This window comes from Carcharodon carcharias, chromosome 11, assembly GCF_017639515.1.
Source record: "Carcharodon carcharias isolate sCarCar2 chromosome 11, sCarCar2.pri, whole genome shotgun sequence".
Classification (NCBI taxonomy): Eukaryota; Metazoa; Chordata; class Chondrichthyes; order Lamniformes; family Lamnidae; genus Carcharodon; species Carcharodon carcharias.
In genome coordinates, this window is record NC_054477.1 from 82631093 (window position 1) to 82652433 (window position 21341).

Here is a 21341-nt window from a genome sequence, read left to right on the forward strand (position 1 = left end):
GCTGTGCTGGAGCTTTGTAGTACATCCCATATTGTATACTCTTGATCATTGTCATGTGCTGTGTGCTGCACAACATGCCAATGTGAGATGAGAAGAACTTGTGGATGATGACATGGAGGACCATTCTGCATCCTCAGATGATACATCCAGCAATGACTCAGAGGAGGTACAAGATTTTGATCATGACCATGGCGACGCACATGATGGCAGAGGCTAGCTGCTAGGGAGAAGGGAGATGAGAGAGGCCCTCACGATGAGGCAGTTTAACTAAGGCTGTGCTGGCCTCTCCAAAACAGCAATATGGAGGCAACATCTGGTTCTGTCCAGGTCTAAGAGGCAAACACTTAAGACATCCAAAAGTCTCGCCTCTGCAAACATCTCTTACAAGGACCTCTGATTTTCATCAGGTGGTGTCATGGCATTGTGTCCCGTCAATATAAGGGAGTCCCCAGTCCTTGCAACATGTAAAAACCATAGAAATTGTCAAGAATTTAATAAAAAACAGGCGAACAACAGAACACGCAGCCTTACACATTGAGTAAACACCAGTGCTGCCCCTTGTGTCTAGTGATTTATTCATTCTTTCACAGGTGCTACGCCATGGTTCTCCCCCATCACTGCCAGCTGGACTGGAGGCAGGCTGCTGACCCTTATGTTCTGTTGGCCCCCATGACCTCGGCAGACGTCCTCCGATTGTCTGAAGCCGTGAAGATCCTGGTATTATGAGGGGTACCTGCCTGGAGGCCTGCTCTGTCGCTGCAGCAACCTGAGGTGCTGGTGTCACTGGCAGAGGTGCGGAGCAGCTGTTGTAACCATCAGGACTGCTTTAAGAGGAGCCTCCAGATGCAGACATCTGCTGCTCATCTGCCAATGAGAGGTCCAAATGACCCTTCCTGCTTAACAGAGATGAATGAGGACCTAGTAGGGACTCCAGGTGCCTTGTCTATCTTTTGTACTGGTAGTGCCTACCTAAGGTCATTGTCAACATGAGGGCTTACAGGTCTGAATGCATGCCCGGAATCCCAATCATGCTGCTGAGTCAAACTCTCATGACAGTTGCCAATCGCTCAATGGAGGAGGCGACATGTTCGGGGAGGTGAATTCCTTCATTATCCATTCGAGGACGCACATAAGCTCTGGAATCTGCTCCAGATCTTCATGCACCTCCTTTTGGGCATGACTCCACAGGCTTGTCATCTGCCTGTGGCTCAGCTTCTTCCTGGTCACCCACACTCCTCTGAAAGTCAGAGGCCTGGACTGTCAAAGCCACCAACAGCTGGACCGGTGGTCATGCAGTCCTCAAACCAGTAGGTGGAACCACTTCAGCCGACGCGCTTTTGCCAGTATCTGAGCTGGTGCTAGGTGCTGAGCAACGATGGAACAGTGCACCCTTTGAGTTCCCCTCCTCTTCCTCAGAGGTTAACTCCGGACCCCTAGGGTCAATGTTTGGGCTGCCGAGTGACCTGAAGCAGTAAGATGGGTGAATACTGAAGAATGAGGAAAGGTACTGAGTAAAAGCAGATGCATCTTAGACACAGACATGAAAATATGACTCATGGGCCAAATGTGGTGTGATCTCTACCCATTGCACCACACACACCCATGTAAGAAATGATAATTTTCAGATTACAACATTCCTATAAAATGAGCAGGCACTGTATGAGGCCAGCTTGCAAAAGGCTATTTCTCGTTTTCAAAACAGTCCCTAGCAGTCAAGGACTGAGGTAAAATACGGTAACCAGGGCGTCCAGTGACACCTCTTATTTATACAAGTATCTGGCAGCAGTTAACAAATGGCACCCAGCATGACATAAGCTAAAAGGTGGCCTCAGCCAAAGTGATAGACAGAGAGGATGGAGGAAGACTGGGGCAACAGCTTCCTAGCACCTCAGTTAATTTGAGAAGAGGACAAAAGAAGACTGCTGCAAACAAACATACAAGAGGCTGCCACATCCAGCTGAGAGATAAGCTACATTGCTCATTTCTTCCTTGGGATCGGTAAAACCACTCTCACCTATCACAGTTGTATGCTTTATCTTCTGTTTAGCTTATGCATCATTTTTAATCTGTTGCTTCTTAACAAACTGCTTTAAAACCACTTATGAGCCCAACAGCCATTTTGGGCTGGACTGGATTCCCAGTCTAATTCCCAGACCTAAAACTGAAAATTAGTGTCAGTAGTAGATGTCACAGTAGTCAAGATCATAGATTCAAGAATAAACAGTTTTATTTCACGTGTGGAGAAGCCAGGAATATATAATGGCCTTGGCACATTACACAGATAGCAGCCTGGCAGAGAAAGCAGGCGTTCACAGGACAAAAAACCTCCTGAAAAATTTAGATTGAGACCGTCACTGAAGCTGATAACCAACTTCTGTGCTGAGAGAAATTAAATATGATAATTTTAGTGAAAGGAAGTTGCGGTGTTTCTTCTGTCTGAAGTCTGTCTTTGAAAAGTGCATGTGATCAACTGTTTTGATTTTAATGCCGCCCATCTTCCATATAGAACTATAAGTAGTTTAACACTTCGTAATGTCATGTTTAATGTTAGCAGTACACAGGCTTTCAGTTCATATATACTAGTTTATTTTTGCGAGAAACTCAACTTATGTTTTGGTTTTGAACCAGTATTTCAAAGTTGCACAAAAGTATTGAAGTGTGCAGGAGTCTGTTTTCCTGTAAGGTCGTGAACCCAGAATTGGAAAAATATAAAAACTCAATTACATTTTAAGTTAAAGGTGATAGTGCATATTTATTTTGACCAAATTTTCTTGTACAAATCAAAGGCACCAAAGAGGTTGTTTCACAAAAAATAAGTTTCAATCTTGAAATTATGGGCTGAGTCTTCTGGGGAATGGCAATAACAATAGGATTTCTCTCTCAGCACCACAGCTCCACATTTCTGGCCCGAACTTCCGAAGCAGGGCTATTCAGAAACGCGGAGTGCACCTGTTCTCAGAATCCTTCCATGGTCATTGGGGAATGCCAAGCCACACTCCCTTTTTATAGCACCTGCTGCCATATTCTGGTAAGTCTTCATTCACTAACACACTGAAGAACTTTGGGACATTAAAACACTCATTCACTAATACAGTGAATAGCCATGAGTGAGTTAAGTGGGTACGGTGGCATGGTGGGTAGAATGGACATTATGCCCACTTCTGCCCATGGGCCCACTCCTTCCCCGTTAAATTCTGTCCTATAAGTTTGAAATGGTCAGTTTTCTCCCAGGTCTTGTATATTAAGAGATATTATGAAAAAGGAGAAGATCCAGAAAGTGTAATGAACACCTTTTAAGTTGTGGTTCATTTTGGTGTTAGTGACAGAAAATAATTGGATGGCCATCTTACAAAAGAAATTTAAGTAAGATGTTTAATGAATAATCTCACACCTGTGACAGAGCCTGACCAATTAGATAAATGCAAATTAACAGAGGGTGGAATTTAATGCCCACTCCTCAAGGTAAGTTCCAAGGGTTGATTAGGAAGGAGAATTTGAGGTGGAGATCCTGCCACCTTCCCCTGATTAAGTCCAGGGCAGGAGTGCTTGAGGGTGGCCTTCCCACCCAGATGCCAATTGAGGTCACTAAATGGGAAAATAATGCCCACTTAAGCCCCTCAACCCACCGCCACTGATGTTTGAGTTTGCTTGTGGAATAGCCGGGGGGGGGGGGGGGCTCCTTCCTTCAAAGTCACTCAGTGCTCGATCAAGCCACCTGGCATCTGGAAGGGGGTTGCCCTCTGACAGCCATGCAACCCCCTTCTCCCTACCTCTCACCAGTGACCCTCTCATTGTAGCCCCACCCCATCATCACTTACCTTACTCCAGTGAGCTCTGGTTAAAGCCCAAGTGTTTTACCAGCAGTAGCCACCGTTCCTAGTGAAATTGCAGGGAATGGACTACCGTCAGTCTCTGATTGGTTCTATCTGGAGACATACCATAGGGAAGATAGGAGAGGGCAAGAATAAAAAATAAATAGGAAAAGGCTGCTGAAAAATACATGGATTGGGATTGCAGTGATTACAAGACAGGGGACTAGTGGCACTAATTAGAATAGAGAGGCACGATATTGTAAGTATGACATAAAACTGGCTTCAGCCAGGGCAAGACTAGGATGAAACCATGATCAGTTACAATATTTTAGGAGACATAGAAAATGAAACAAATACATTAAAATACTTATTAAAAGAGACAATTTCAACCACAGGTAAGGAAATTGTATTATGATGGTGCACAGGCAAAGATTGTCTAGGTGGATTTTTTTTTAAATGAGGAAGGATTGTTGCGGTTAAACAGTCTGCCAGCATTCACCAACTAAGCCAAAACATGAAGCATGGCCACTTGAACAAGAATGCCTGGCACACATTAAACCATCTTCTAGTATGATCAGCACCACTGGCACAGGAAGGAAAAAACTAAAGCACTGGAGGTGCCAAAATTCAGTTGTGGTATGAGGACGGAGATGGTGGCATAGTGGTGGCATCACTGGGCTAGTAATACAGAGGCCCAGGCTAATGGCCTGGGGACACGGGTTCATAAAATCTGAAACTGAAAACTAGCGATGGTGACCACGTAACTATCAATGATTGTCATAAAAACCCTGATCTGCCATCCTCATAGTGACTCCAGACCCACAGCAATGTGGTGGAATCCTAACTGCCCCCTGAAAGTAAGCCACTTAGTCATCAAAGGCAATTAAGGACAGACACCAACATCGTATGAAAGAATTAAAAGAAATTTTATAAAATTTCCTACACGACAAAGTGACATGTGATTTATTTAAAGAAAATATAACAGGAATAACAGAAATATAATCTTTAAGACCTTTTAAATGCTGGATAAATGTAACATCAAAAGGCACATATGTAGAATGAAAGAAGGGAGCAATGAGAAACAAGTGTGTTTTCAGTTACAAGTCCAGTACATTCTTACATGGGAAAAGATGGAGTCACTGAACTATGGAACTGTTCACAAATCCAGTGAAACACAACTTATATTTGAATCTAACTGTCTGACCAGCAAACTATAATTCAGAGATATAATCTTAATACAAGATACAAGTTAATAATCTAATCAAAGTTATGAATCATATTAGCAAATGTAGGTATCAAATTAACAGGGTATGATTTAAATTACAAAACAAAATTCATTAGGTTAAAAAAATGCCCTTTCCATTGGTGATGAGATAGTCTGAACACCATCACCAAGTACAAACTTACAGGCAAAATGTAAAATTTCTCTTCTAGGTAACATGAAGACATCAGTTGTAAATTAGGAAAAGCAAGTTGTGCTGTGAAAGGAATATACAGCAATCTAGTCAAAAATCAGTAACATTCAGGAACTATATTCCAATTAGAATATAGCTTAATGATTAAGAGAAGGGTATGTTTCATCTTACAATGACACTGATGTATTTTTCGCCTCTTCAATCCACTTTTTAATATATTCAACTTCCAGAGCTCGTGCTTTCCGGACAGAGATAGGGTCCTTATCATTTCTAGAGCGTAGATCTAAATGATGAGCTCCTTCAGGAATAACTATGGCAATCAGTGTATCAGAGACCGAGTTAGTCACCCCTCCACTTGCCCAGGGATCCAAGCCACCATTGCTATGAAAAGCAAACAGTACATGCAGTTAACATCAAGCTCAAACAAAATTATGCAGAATAAAGCACTGGTGTCCCCCACTTAAAGTGTGTTCTAGTAACGTGTTTCCATCTTAACAGCACTATTAAATTAGGGACATTGCCTAGTAGCAATGTTGCCACTTCTGCTTTAGCGCTGTTACTGAGCCTTTTTCCAAAGCCAAAATGCAGCTTGCTATCTCCCTCCCTGACCCTCCTGACTCACCACCTTTCCTGGTCACTGACCCTCCTGCTCTGCCAATTCTCTCCCTGACCCTCCCGCTCACCGCCATAAATTTGCTGCAATTAAGGCAGATACCAAGAGATCTGTTACAGACTATATTAGCTCCTAGTATGCTAAAGCTTGGACACCAAAACCCAGACTGAGATTTACTACTGCTAATGAATTCCTTTACTTAACAATTGCCCTTTGGATGCATCATTTTTGCTGTATACTGGAAGAAACTATCCATACAAAAGTACTTCATAAATTGAAGGATGGAAGCAATATTCACTGGATGAAGAGGCTATCAACAGGGAAACATGGAAATACATACAAATTCAAATGCTAATGGCAGGTGATGTATAAAATTATTGATCCAAAATTTTGGAACATGTTATAGATATTAAAGATATTTAAGGTTGACTTATATTTTTGATTGACAAGGAAATCAAGGGTTATGAGGGGCATGCAGGAAAATGGGGTTAAGACCACAATCAGATCAACAATGATCTTATTAAATGACAGAGCAGACTAAAGAGGCTGAATGCCTAGTCCTGCTGCTACTTATGTTATTAAAAATGCAACTTGTTGTCATTGCAATGATCATCTTGGCTGATTTAATCTTCCCACAAATAAAAGTAATAACTGGTTTCTGATGTGAGGCATCATAATATTTTGCCTATAGTAGAAGGCAGAGATAAAAGTCTCAACAGCTTAACTGTTACACAAAGCTCAAGCAGTCTACAGGAAATCTAATCTTTAGGCTCACCAAATCCACAAACTGGTCTTCCAAACTATTTGGAAATACATTGTTCATTTATAGCTGCTTACTGTTGAGACAGGGCAAGGAAGGCGAATACTCCTGCACAGCTTCCAGCATGAATACTACCTAATGACTTACTTGGCAGGGCATCTGCTTTTAATTCAGTTGTGAATATCCCATTAAAAGATTCTAAATAATCACACGATATAGCTACTTGGTAATCAGGAAAGAAGAGCAAGTATAAAGATCTTTTCACTACCTATTCATCCAAATCTTTCTAGTAACCATTAAAAAAGGTTAGTACCTGATGACCCCATTGCACATTCTTTACATCTAGAGGTTTTCTCCATGCATCAGCAGCACCAACATGACTCTAATAAGATTTATTTCTTTTTTCTAAACCAGCACCTCTATTCTGATTTAAAAATACACTCTGGTTCCCAAGTGATACTTGAAAATTCTTCCAGTTTTTAAAAACATACCTGAAGACAATATTGCTGTGTGAACTGATATTTTTCCCACCATAGAGTGTAGTGATCCAGTCAGGTCTAGGACGTAATCCCCAATCTTTCTTGCAAGTATCAGAAAATAACTGTAAGTCCCACGGCACCGGTTCAAACATGTCATTGACTCCATCTGAACAGAAAGGCATCACCATTTCTGTACAAGTCTGACAACAAAAAAAAGTGACAAAAATATAAATCTGTGACTAATTTCTTTAGACAGCCTGGCTTAAATTGCACATACATTAGAAACTCAGTCATGAAGGAAGTGAGAATGTTGAAATCTAGTTGGGAAAAACAGCTTTCCCTATTAAGAACAAGTTAACCTGTTAAGATGAAAAACAAAGCCCTGTAGGTGGCATGTGCTGCCATTAACTTATGAATATGGTAGACTCATAGCGATCTTTCACTTAGCCATGAATATAGGCTTGCATGGTGTATTTGAGGAGAAGAGAACTTAATACCTTACAATTATTGAGGATTTTATTAAAGTTAAACATTTCATTACAAGTTTAATCAGGCTCATCACTGCCACATTTAAAAATGCAGCAAATTGCTTCTAAAGATAAATTTGAAAATTTTACAGAAGCAAAGATTATTTTTCTACTATAATGAACCTAGTCTTCAAGTAGTTAACAAAATAAATCAAGTTTAATCACTTACTACAGAAATTTAAGACTTATTTCGTTCAGCTTGTGTCATCAACAGGCACAATAAAAATCACTGTTCTAGTGTAAGGAAATATGACAGTCAATTTGTGGATAGTGAGGTTCCACACACAGCAATGAGATGAATGCCTAGACTCAGACTAGTTACAGTACAGAGGAGGCCATTCACCCCACCATGTCCATGCCAGCTCTCTGCAGGAACAACGCAGCTGGTCTTGCCCTTTCTCTGCAGCCCTAAAAGATTTCTCTCTTCAGGCACTTATCCAATTTCCTTTTGAAAGCCATGATTGAATCTGCCTCCACTACACTCTCAAGCAGTGCACTCCAGATCCTAACTGTTTGCAACGGAAAAAAAAGTTCTCATGTCACTGTTCTTTTGCCATTTGTCTGAAATCAGTGTACTCTGGTTCTCGATCCTTCCATCAATGAGAACAGTTTCTCTCTATCCACTCATGATTTTGAACATCTCTATCAACCTCCTCTCAATCCTCTCTCCTCTAAGGAGAACAGCCCCAGCTTCTCCAATCTATCCACATAACTGAAGTTCCTTAAACCCGAAACAATTCTCTTAAATCTTTTTTGCACCCCCTAGAAAGCTTTCACATCCTTATGAAAGTGCAGTGCCCAAAACTGAACACAATACTCCATTTGAGGCCGAACTACTGTTTTATAAAGGTCCACTATAAACTTTGTTGCTTTTGTACTGTGTGCCTCTATTTATAAATCCCAGGATCCCACAAGCCTTTTTAACCAATTTCTCAACCTACACTGCTGCCTTCAAACATTTATGCACATATGCTCCCCGGGTCGCTCTGTTGCTGCACTCCTTTTAGAATTGTCTCCTTTATTTTATATTGCCTTTGCTAGTTCTTCCTACAAAAATGCATTACTTCAAACTTCTCTACATTAGATTTAATCTGCCATGTATCTGCCCATTGCACCAATGTATCGATGTCCTCTTGAAGTCTATCCTCCTCACAGTTTACAACACTTCCAAGTTTTATGTCATCTGAAAATTTTGAAACTGTACCCTGTACACCCATGTCTTGGTCATTAATATATATCAAGAAAAGCAGTGGTCTTAGTACTGATCCCACTACATACTTTCCTCTAGCCCAAAAAGAAGTTCACCAATACTCTTTATTTCCTTTCACTCACCCAACTTTGTATCCATGCTGCCATAGTCCTTTTTATTTCATGTGCTTTGCTGGCAAGCCTACTATGTGAGACTTTACCAAAACAACCAAATTACCCTCACTGATCTGTTATTTGGTCAAAAAACTCAATCAAGTTAGTTAAACACAATTTCCCTTTAACAAATCCATACCGGTTTCCCTTAATTGCTCCACACTTGTCCAAGTGACTGTTAACTTTGTCCAGGACTATTGCTTCTAAAAGCTTTCCCACCACCTTGGTTAAACTGACTGTCCTGTTGTTGCTGGGTTTATCCTTATGCCTTTGTTTTTGAACAAGTGTGTAATATTTGCCATTCTCCAGTCTTTGGCACCACCCTTGCATCTGAGGAAGATTGGAAGATTACGGTCAGTGCCTCCGCAATTTCCATCCCTACTTTCTTCAATATACGCAGCCACATTCCATTCTGGTCCTAGTGAGTTTCAACTTTAAGTACAATCAGACTGTCTAATACCTCCTCGTTATCATTTTTTAGCCTATCCAACATCTCAATAATCTTCTCTTCAACTGTTCTAGTGATGTTAGTTGAGGGATAAAAATTGGCTAGATTCCCATAGAAAACGCTACTACCATTCTTGAAACAGTGTCATAGGATGTTATGCATCCACCTGAGGGGGCAAGATTCACACCTTAGCCAAAGGCAACAGCCTTGACAATGCAGCACTCTCTCAGTAATACGACGGAGTATCAGCTTGGATTACATGCTCAAGTCTCTGAACCCACAACCTTCTTACTCAGAGCAAAAGACATTATCACTGACCCAACACAAACTTGCAAAAATTTCTCACTAATGTTTTTCAAGGTTGTGTCAAACCTATAATAAATTATATTTATTAGTTCAAAGAAGCAGTTAGATTTACGAAATGCACGTTTTTTTTAAACTTAATATAGCTCCTCAGAAGGTACAGATCTGAAAATAGAAAACAGCAGCACATTTCATTCAGGAAAGTCATGCTTACTCTGGTTATAAATGTCAGTCCAACACAAGTAGATGGATAAGAAAGTAGTTTGAAATAATACTGATGTGCAAGTCTGAGATGAGAAATTCCTAACTGTGTCTTTCCCTTTCTTATTCCTACCATATAAAATGTTAGACGGTCTCTCATCAGAACAGATGTGATCAATTTAGATGCTGTTGCCCCTGCTGCAGAATCTAAAACCAGGGGTCAACCATTTAGGACTGAGGTGAGGAGAAATATTTCCACTCAGTGGGTTGCGTATCTTTGGAATTCTCTACCCCCAGAGAGCTGTGAATGCCTGGTCATATTCAAGGTTGAGATCAATAGATTTTTGGATGCTAAGGGAATCAACAAATACGGGGAAGGGGTTGGAAAGTGGAATTGATGTAGAAGATCAGTCAAGATCTTTTTGAATGGCAGAGCAAGTTTAAGGGGCTATATGGCCTACTCCTGCTCTATACTCTAGCCCATGGAATGAATGTATAAGTGTTTTCTAAAACAGATCAATTTCAAGTAGACAATTCTAGTGAGCACTTCAAAATTGTGGAAGAACCTGATCATTTTAAACATAGAGGGTTTATTTGAAATTTGTTTTCAAGATGGGAGGTGACATTTGTAATGACATAGTGGTATTGTCACTGGACTAGTGATCCAGAGACCCAGGGTAATGCCCTGGGGACCTGGGTTTGAATCCCACCATAGCAGATGGTGGAATTTAAATTCAATTAAAAAATCTGGATTTAGAAGTCTAATGATGACCGTGAAACCATTGTCAATTGTTGTAAAAACCCATCTGGTTCACTAATGTCCTTTAGGGAAGGAAATCTGCTGTCCTTACCTGGTCTGGCCTATGTGTGACTCCATACCCACAGCAATGTGGTTGACTCTTAAATGCCCTCTGAACAAGGGCATGGGCAATAAATGCAGGCCTAGCCAGCGACACCCATATCTCATGAATGAATAAAAAGGACACATTTCCCGGCCAGCCCTCATTGGTGGTTGCCTCCTGGAACTGCTGGAGTCCTTATGGTTAACTTTTCTTCAAAGTGCATTCAAAGGGTGTTTAACCTTCTAAATTCTTTCTCATCCCCTTGAAGCATATTGCGTCTTCAACTTTGCCAGACCGATTTACCTCAAAGGACATCAGAAGATGCACAGAATGTGGTGCTGAGCCCACGTCTGCATACTACAAACTACTTGTGTCAGGTCTGGCAGGATGAGGAGGAGGAGGAGGCAGCTAGAAAACAAGATAAACAAATCTATGAGATGTCCTTTTAGGTTAATTTTCTTCAATTACTATATTTTCCCATTAGAATCAAACTGAAAGAATAATTTGGCATGTTTAATTCAATCCTGCCTGGATACCTTATGTACCTCAGGAAGGTCTATTTGTCAGAACTTAAGTCAGCAGAAAGGTCAGGTCACTGTAAGGAAGTACCAAAACTAATATCACACAAAGTTCCTAGGCAGCATGTACTATGATCTGCTGTCACTGCACAGAAAATTGCCCTTATTAGAGTACACTTATTGGCATGTTCATGTTACAACAACTTCATACAATAGTGCTCCACATGTAACAACATTCACCTGGTAATACCAGCCTTGATCATCAAGGTTGGAAGTTGCAGTCTGCGATATATTCAGGCACTCTGCATTGCCTGTGTAGTTATAATATACATTCACAGCCTGAAAGATGTTTTGCAGTAGCAACTCTGCTGATAGTGAAGGATCCTTAAGAAAGGTGCAAACAACCTGAGAAGAAATAATTTAAAAAATGGATTAACATGTCTTTGAAGATAGATTAGTCAGATTTTAGTAAAATTTTCAAGTTGATTAGATTGATAAAATTAATGAAATAAAGGTATATGCACATATAAACTTTAAAATGTATCTACTTCAATCCCTCCTCACCCCCACGTGTATCTCCACTGAGCTGTAAGATGCTGAATTATTTTAATTCTCTAATACATAGGATTTTGTGCACGTTTCTGTAGTTTGCATGTAAAGCTTGGAGAGATCTTGACAGGTCACAGCAACCCCAACTGCACGAAGAATGCACAGCGTCACTTGGCTTGTTCCATTATTGGACTATCTTGGCACAACAACGGTGGTCATAATTCTATTAACCACATAAATAAAATAAACATTTTGTTCACTGCAAGCCCTATATGTATGTGTTACACCGAATTTGTGAAATTGCCTATTTCATGAAACGGCCAATCAAATTGCTCATTTCTTGAAATGGGCAGCCTACTTGCACAGTTCATGAAACTGGCAGTTTGACCACCCAGTTCACGAAATTGGCATTGGAAAACTTGCCCAATTCATGAAACGGACAACTTTTATGAACATAAAAAATTTAATTCACCAACGTATAATCTGCTTAATTCTGTTTACTGTTCTATGTTTCATCTAGTATTATATCCAAACCATTCAGATTTAGATTATATTCATCAATGATTACAATACAGCTGAAACAATTCATAAATGCATAAAATGCCTTTATTCAATGTACATTTCAGATTCATTGTGACATCCAAGTTTTTCAAATTCATTGGTTTATGTTCTGTTTTATTTCATTCAGGATCACACCCAAACCATTCAGATGGCTTATACATCAATATTTACAAAACTAGCATAAATGAATTCATATTTAACATGCCAACATTGGTCAACATTGTCACAGGACTTGTGGCTGTGACAGGCAATGTCACAGTTGAGGTCTGCTTTCAAGCAGAACATCATCTTGATAAGCAGTTACTCCTGCAAATGGCAACTCTGGAGGCCTTGCCCACGACAAACACTTGGAGCACATACAATCTCACAAGGCTGAGTTGTTCTGGTGGAATGTCTTCTGCACTCACCAACTGTACTGCACAAATTCAAACTGCTTCCTGGCAAGTTTGCCTTTCACAATCTCCTTAGCCGTTCCAATGGTGTAGCCAGTTCCATCTTCTCCCAGCACCACACCTATAGCATTTGGTGGGTCATCTTTGCTGCAGTCAAATGCTGACTCTAGGACAGCCACATTGTCTCCAAAACCAGCAGCCTGTAGTGACCTTGCGCTGCGGGCCATCATCTGCTTGGCTTGCTGTATAATGCCCTGGTGTGCCACCTTCCCTGCATGTCTGGCAGGATGAAGTTCTTCATCAGATTTAGGGTCACGTGTAATGAATGATGCAAAGGCCTGCTCAGGGTCATTCATGGAGGATCGTCCCAGGGATGTCTCAAGATCATCCATGTTGAATGATCTGAGGGCTGGCTCAGGATTGTCCATTTTGGGTGGTCCAGGAGCTGACTCAGGGTGATCTATGGTGGATGGTTGTCAGGCCAGCTCAGGATTGTTCATGGAGGATGGTCCAGGGGGCCAGTTCAGGATCAGGGTTTTCCATGTTCTCCTCAATAAGTCTTTCCACTTCTTCTTCACTAGCTGTGGAGATTCTGTTGAGGAACTCATCTGGCAACTTTGATCTGAGGCCGCATTGTGGTTTGTTTCCAGTGAGTGTTTGGTAAGGTGCCATCTTTATAGCCTCATGGTAACTGCTGTTCATTGCCCACTGAACAAAATGGACACTATAGCTCCACTGAGCAGAGTTAGTGTCACACATCCAGGCCATTAGCTTCAACTTAATTTCATCATTGCTGCGTTCCAGAGCCTTGACTCTAGATATGTCTGGGACGCCCGTTGACCAACACCAGTTCTTCTCAAGAGTGTTGCCAGTTTGTGGATGATTTGTGCTGTGAACTCCCTTCCATTATGTGACTGAAGAATATGTGGAGCTCCCATGTCTAGAAATATTAGAAGCAGGTCATGGGCAACTTCAGCTGCTGTCTTGGATTTCAGAGGATGAATAGTGTGGAACTTGGTCAGGTACACCATGTAGTGCAGTATGAAACAATGACTTTTGTCCTTCATAGTCTGCATGTTAACCAGGGCTACTTGTCCACATTTAACCAAGTTGTTAGCAGACTCAGGCCTTACAACCACTCCTGTTGCTGTCTCCTGCCTGCAATGCTGTTCTATGCATCTCTCCCAATGACTGATGTACTGTCCTATAAGAGACCATTGGATGTTTGCATAAATTTCCTAAAGTTTCTTGTGAATCTTATTTTCACCATCATGGCCAGTTCCAATGTGGGCTTGCCGCACAATGTCTAGGACTGCTTCCTTGGTAGCCATGTACTTACTATTTTCTTGGTAACCTAGTCCACACCACCTAGGGATGTAAGCATGAAAGTTTTCAGGATGTGATATTCATTTCTTGGGAGTTTGTCCAGTTTTTCCATGCTTGAGGGCAGCAGTAACCTTCTGTTTGTATTCAGCAGATGACAAAACAATACAGCTCTCAATACAGTATCACAGAAACTTAACAGTGCAGAAGGAGGCCATTTGGCCCATCAAGTTGTACTGGCTCTCTGAAGAGCATTCCAGCTAGTCCCACTCCCCTGCCTTATCCATCTGCCATATGCAGTCATCCATCTTCAGTGTTTGCATGGGTTATGATAGTTACTATACATTTCTATGCTTATATACTAGTTCTACAAGAGGTTATACATTTCTAGGCTTATATACTAGTTCTACAAGAGGTGTGAATGCCATCACATTTTCATCTGAGTACAACAAAGGAGAGATGAACTTGTCACCAATGAACTGTTAGGTGTTACTTGCCATATGAATTTTTGAAGTCAATGCCATGTTATTTTCACTTCCAGCATGGAATTCCACACCTTCGATCACCTGCTGTGTGAGCCTTTGAAGTCAAATAGGCAGATGTGAACTGGTCCTTTTGAAACTTGCATTAAATTTTACACCTTCCACCGACCACCATTTGTGCTTTTGTAGACAAACTTGCTTTCTCAAATTTACAATGTTCATGCTGTCACTGGGCAACTTAGTACATTATGTTAAGCTTGTACAATGCAGCTGGCTTGAGCAACAATTCCATGAATAAGATTTTAAAACTCATACATAGCATTGGCCATTTCATGAAATGAGCAGTCAAACTGCCAATTTCACGATCTGTGCAACGCGTTTGCCCAGTTCATGAAATGAATTTGATCAGTGCCCATTTCATGAAATGGGCAGTTTCACAAATTGGGTGTAACACCTGAATATAAGATACTGCTAGCCTTATACGTGTGCATATAATTCACTGCTAGCACTACGTACTTAGTGATATTAAAATTTAGAATGATAAATATTTATAAATTATAATTTTTTATTAAGCCAATCATATTAGTGTTAAACCTGAGATTTAGTGAATATATTTTCACCAAATGCATTCACTGTCTATTATTATACAGGTTATCAGTATAAAAAATAGTTTACAGCATACCCTCAACAAACCTAAGGAACACTTTATTAATCTTCAAGATGATACTGTGGGTTACACAAACTTCGGAAATATAAAGTCAAAAACAAAGAATGTTAGTCAATGATTAAAGAATCAAAGATATTTCAGCTCCGAAGTTGCTCATTCCATTCATTTTGCCATAAGTGTTATTTATTCCTACTTCCCTGCTCTTTACCAATACTCTTAAATATTTGAAGGTGTACAAAAATGTTATCAAATCCTTCCTTAAGTGTTTTGATTATCTCTGCTTTAATAATCAATCATCAAAAATACCCATCATATTCTAATAACCCCCTACATGAAAATATTCCTTCTAGTTTTGTGATTCGTATGTCTATTACCTATCCCAAAATCATGCCTTCAGGAGTGGCAGCTTAATTTTCTTTTAAAAATACATATAACGGCGTCATTTATTAACTGTGAATGAGGTTAAACAAGTGGCAACTAAACATGCATAGAATTCACATGTCCTACCCTTTACTGCATGGTATCATGTGTCAGAACAATGTGTCAAAATGCAAAACATATTCAAACAACCATTTATGCAAAAAAATCTTTTAACACACTCATAGGTATTGAGCATGGCAAATAGTTTGGAAATCATCCCAGTCAACTAGAATTAGAACATCTTGAAATTCCTGATCTCATCTGTTCTTAGAAGTTAAGTCAGGTCAGGCTTTGTTAGCGCTTGGATTGCAGAAATCATTCTGGCCAAGACACTGTAATAGCACTTCAGCCAAAGCAAGGTATAAACAACATACTCAGATTTCAGCGTTTAAGATTTCCCGCAGCAAGTATTGTACTGGAATCTTTCTTCTTTTTCCATTCCACCTCCTGCTCATTTGAAAAATAAATGGATTTAAAATAGTTGTATACGTTAATTACCTTAATAGGCCAGGCAGGAAGAGGTTGTAAAAAGTTGGCCTCATATGGGTAGTCCACCATAGCCAAATTAACCCAAGTGTCAATCAGCCATGATTTGAAGGATCCCACATCAGATGCTTGTAATGGTGAGCAGAGATGGAACGTACGGGAAAGAAAGGTTAAACCTTCCGCTAAAAATGGGGACCAAAAAAAGAGATCAAATGTCAAAAAGTATTTAAATGTTACATTAATTTGGAAATGTAGGAACATAGGAACAGGAGTAGAAAATTCAGCCCACTGAGCTGGCTCTGACATTCAATTAAACAATGGCTGATCATCTACCTCTATGCCATTTTCCTGTGCTATCTCATATCCCTTGATGTCATTAGTCTCTAGAAATCTATTGATTTCTGTCTTGAACATGCTCAACTGAGCTTCCACAGCCCTCAGGGATAGAGAATTCCAAAGATTCACTACCCTCTGAGTGAAGAAATTCCTCATCTCAGTCTTAAATGGCCTACCCCTTATCCTGAGATTATGTCCCCTGGTTTTAGACTCACCAGCCAGGGGAAACATCTCATTACCCCTATTAATAAAGCCCAGGATACTGTATGTTTTATTAACTGCTCTCTCCACCTGTCCTGCCTCCTTTAATGATCTATGCACATATACATCAAGGTCCCTCTGCTCCTGCAGCCCCTTAAGAATTGTACCTCTTATTTTATATTGTCTCTCGATGTTCTTCCTGCGAAAATGCATCACCTCACATTTCTCCGCATTGAACATCATCTGCCACCTATCTGCCCACTCCACCAACTTGTTTATGTCCTTTTGAAGTTCTATACTGTCCTCCTTACAGTTTAAAAAGTAACTTAAACTCCTTCAGGGGTGAAAGTAATTTAAATTTCTTACTGGTACAGTCCTATCCACACCAATGTAGTTGAGTTCTAACCACCCTCTGACATGGCCTCGTAAGTCACTCAATCGTATTAAAGCACATTTAGTGGTTCAAGAAGGTCCATCCCCACTTTCTCAGGACAGCTAGAAATGCCCATATTCTAAGAGTAGCACTGCCCATGTTAAATCTGTTTTATAATGCAGAAGCAATAAACCACATCACAACAAATATCCTGTTACTAATGGGAACTGAGAGAAAGTTGGTTGAGTTAATTAAGGATGGATCTTCTTATGGTAAATAAGCATTTGGTAATTAAAGTCAATTCAGTACTATTGTGAGCAAATTTCTCAGAAATCAGCAGGAAAGGGCAGCTGCTTCTTTTCTTTGCTGGTTGGCGACCCAGATTTGCACTTGTGACATCTGAAGTGTGCTGCGTATATCACAAAACATTATATGCACTGTGGAGTTCCTGTTGTGCCAGGGGAAGGAGAAGAAATTGTACAGTAGGCAACATGTTACTCAGTCAAGAATTAGTGTGTTTTGTTGAGAAGGGAATAATGTTTGCACAAGACTGTAAGTGTGGGGGTTATTATAATAGATCAGAAAGCACCTTTTTGACAAATGGGAGGGACTTAAAAGTTTTGCTGCAATGCATTATATGTTTTCAGGAGGAGCTTGGCAAACAATCTTGGCTGATTAGGGACATTTAAAGCTTGAGTCTATGATGCACTGACTACAAAACCATATTGTTGTCTTCCTTCTATTTAGTCTTGCATACAATCTTTGTATATCATTCATATTAAACTATGAATCCATCTACAAGCTACCTTCACATTCCAAGTCAATTTTTCATTTGCTTCCCTTATTCTGAAAATAATTTGCTCTTTGTTCATCCCTGTCAGCCAGCATTAGCTATGGTAATTCTCTTGGGTTTTCTAAATTAATGATTGCCAGACATTAAATAACTTTTTTTAATGCGTATTTGCCACACACAGCTGGTCTGCGATCAAACTACTTGGATGGAAGCTTCCTGATGCTTCAGTGAGTAACTCAGCCACACAGAACAGCTAGGTCTCAAGTTAGATTCCCAATTGATTCTGTGTTGAACCACTCAATGGGTAGAATTTTCCATGCCCACTGGTATGGGAAGGTAGGTCACAATCGTCCGCTCAGCCTGCCGATGGTGGGCCGCATTTTCTGCCTACAGTCAGCAGGGAGCTCATTGTAATACATCAGCATCTCATTAAGAGGCCACCTTGCCAGGTTCTGGACCCCCAGTCCATGTTGGCGGGAAAGCAAGTTGACGTGCTTCATAACGACACACAGGCGATGTGCACTTGGCGGCCTTCGCTTTGGGGGAACTGAGGTTAGCGAACAGCATCATTTTCCACAGCTCGCCAGGGTCATCTGGAGCTCTGCAGGCTTCAGGGGCACCGAGATGAAGTGCCGCCCTGGCCTGGAGGTGACTGTAGCCCAGGGGGCGTCCTGGGTCAACTGCTGCCTGGCCCCAGAGGCAATGTACTCGGGGTGAGGGGGCAGGGTGGTGTCTGGGGACAACTGCTGCCTGGCTCGGTGGGGGGGGGGGGCCAAGTCCGGGGGCAACTGCTACCCTGGCATGGATCCCATGCACAAGCAATTGGAGGTAGGGGGCAGGGTAGGCGAAGGAAATGGCTGGGTAGTAGGGACACCTGTATAAAATGACCACCCCTCTACAACTGAGACAGTTCAGGCGCAGCCACAGTGACATGACTGGGGTCCTAGCCTACCTGCTAACGCAAGCGATGCGAAGACACCGATGTACCACCAAGCCAACCTTAACCCCCACCACCCCGGCACAGACTGCAAGTCTGTAGCCACTCTATTGGACTGCACAGCAATTGGACTGCACAAGTTGTACAATCTCCTCGCCAACGCTGGCCACATAGAAGTCACTGCTGGAGGCATTCACAAACTCTTGTAATCTTAGCATCCCAGTTTGGACCAGTGTTCCTCAAGTTGCAGGTTGACAGGGCAGGCATGCAGCACATTCATCTGTGGCCATCCGAGGAGTGGCCAGTTCTTCCCAGGAAGCATTTAGGAGTGGTCACACAGGGTCAGAAAAGGGTGCCAAGTACACCAATGCTAACCATGACTCACTCTTTCTCTTTCATACTGCAGGAAGACCACATCAGGATCATAGATCCTGATGACCTAGCTGTGTGCCTCTTGGCCTATAGAGAGCAAAGAAAACAGAGGAGAGCGCGACTGAGGCTCCAGGTTGCGCAAAAGCAGCAGCAATATTAGGAAGAAGGGGCTGCTGGGGCTCCTGCACACACTGCCCAGAAGCGACAGTGAGCCATGGCTGGTCATCGCCTAGCAACACCCAGGGCCAATAGGCGCCACCTGTCATTCCTGCAGATGACCGAGAACCAGAGTCACAGATGACTGAGCATGTCTAGGTTTAGACCTGGTCACTCATATCTGCCACTCACTGCAGGACTTGGCACCAAGGAGACATGAAGGGCATCCATTGCCAGTGGCTGTGAAAGTGACTGAGGCGCTCAATTTCGATGCCAGCGGCTCCCTTCAGAGCTCCGCAGGTGACCTCTGTGGGATCTCATAAGCCACCAACCACAAATGCATCCACAAGGTCACAAATGCCATCTTCTTGAGGGCACACAACTTTGTGCATTTCGCCCAGGACCAGGACAGCCAGGATGCAAGGGCCAGATCTTGGGATTCCCACAGGTGCAGAGTGTGATCGATTGCACCCATGTGGTACTCAGGTCTCAGTCACTAGACAGGGTGACTTCTTCAACTGCAAGGGCTTCCACTCACCGAATGTGCGACTGATATGCAACCACCAGAAACACATCCTGCAGGTGCACACGCTGCTTACATCCTCAGTTGCTCGCAGATCCCTGCAGCCTTCCAGGACCCACGGAGGCTGCAAGATTGGCTCCTCGGAGACAAGGGCAACCCACAGAGGCCATGGCTGAAGACACCGTGCGGCCCTCTGCAGCAGCGCGATGGTACAATGAAGCCCATGCTACAGCTCGCAACTTGGTGGAGCAGACCATCGGATGCTGAAGATGCGATTCCGGTGCCTGGGCATATCTGGCGGTGCCCTGCAATATAGTTCACAGAGGGTGCCACGCATCATCGTCATCTGCTCTGCCCTTTACAATCTGGCGCTCCAACGAAGAGACGAGCAGGCTGAGGAGATGGAGGTCTCCTCGGATGAGGGAGACGGCAGCAGGGATGAGGGTGAAGAGATCCTCAGTGATGACGATGATGGGGATGAGGCTCTCACACTGGCTAGACAAGGTAGGCTCGCTCGAGAGGCCCTCATAGCTGCCAGATTTGTGAAGGATGCTGACAAAATGCAGTGAGGTGTCTCCATAAATCCTTGCATTGCAGTTGTGAACATTTGACTCCTGTCTGACTTATGGCAGCACCAAAAGCCTCTATGAGAATTCTCCTGTCATGGAGATGCAGTGGAGGCCCAAATAGTCGCTCGATCACAGGAGGATGAGGACAACATGCAGTGAGGATGCTCCATGAAACTTCATATAGCCTCTGTGAATGTCGGACTCCTGACTGATCAAGGGCAGCTTGCTTGCGCTCCACGATCAGGGCCATCTCATGGAGATGCAGCCCTGAAACTTTAGACGCATCCGATGCTGTGTCTGCCTTCACCACCTGAATCCTTTAGGAGCTGGTGCACATCATCAATGGTTGCAGGCGCTGGTGTGATGGGAGACAGCCCCACCTTAAATGTCCTGAAAGCATACAGAGAGAATGAGAACACTTGTGGCATCTGCCCACTACATTCTAGCAGCAATGACCAGTGCCGCCAAGGAGCAGGCATCAGTAAAGTTTCTAGGAAGTGAGAGGCTTGACCATCACTATGGTCTGAAGGCTGCACAGAACACAGGGAAGAGACTTTGGACTGAGACACCTGCCTTTTATCTTGTGCAGAAAGGTTTCGTAACTGAGTGACAAGAACACTGCTCATCAGAACAAGGAGCTACAGGCAGGGAGTCATTCTTAGGAGTTTATTGACTACAGTGAACAGTATGTACAAGTGACCAACACCTGTGTCCAGGCTGTGTAACTACTTTTCCTTAACTTTCCTAACCCTGCCACTACGTCTTGGTGCTGCACGGTCATCCACAGCAGAGGTGGAAGCAGCCTGCTGACTGTGACGCCCTGTGATGACTTTGGCGGGCGTCCTCTGGAGGGTCAAGACTTGGAGGGCCCCGGCCTGCTTTCGGAGTCTTGCTGTGTGGCAGTGGCACTTTCCTCGGCCT

At 42.4% G+C, this 21341-nt stretch overlaps 1 protein-coding gene across 2 annotated transcripts in view; it reads right to left on the bottom strand.

The window, feature by feature from the left end:
• Positions 1-4721: 4721 nt before the first annotated feature.
• The window catches only part of LOC121284443 (prolylcarboxypeptidase (angiotensinase C)), a 46748-nt gene continuing 30128 nt past the window's right edge, over positions 4722-21341 (bottom strand). For both annotated transcript variants that reach the window (XM_041199911.1, XM_041199910.1), the window contains 4 exons: positions 16173-16342; positions 11521-11685; positions 7092-7279; positions 4722-5608 (listed from right to left, as the gene is read on the bottom strand). In XM_041199911.1, coding sequence (XP_041055845.1) covers positions 5395-5608; positions 7092-7279; positions 11521-11685; positions 16173-16342 — 737 coding nt within the window. In that variant the 3' untranslated portion in view covers positions 4722-5394. The remainder of the gene's footprint in view (positions 5609-7091; positions 7280-11520; positions 11686-16172; positions 16343-21341) is intronic.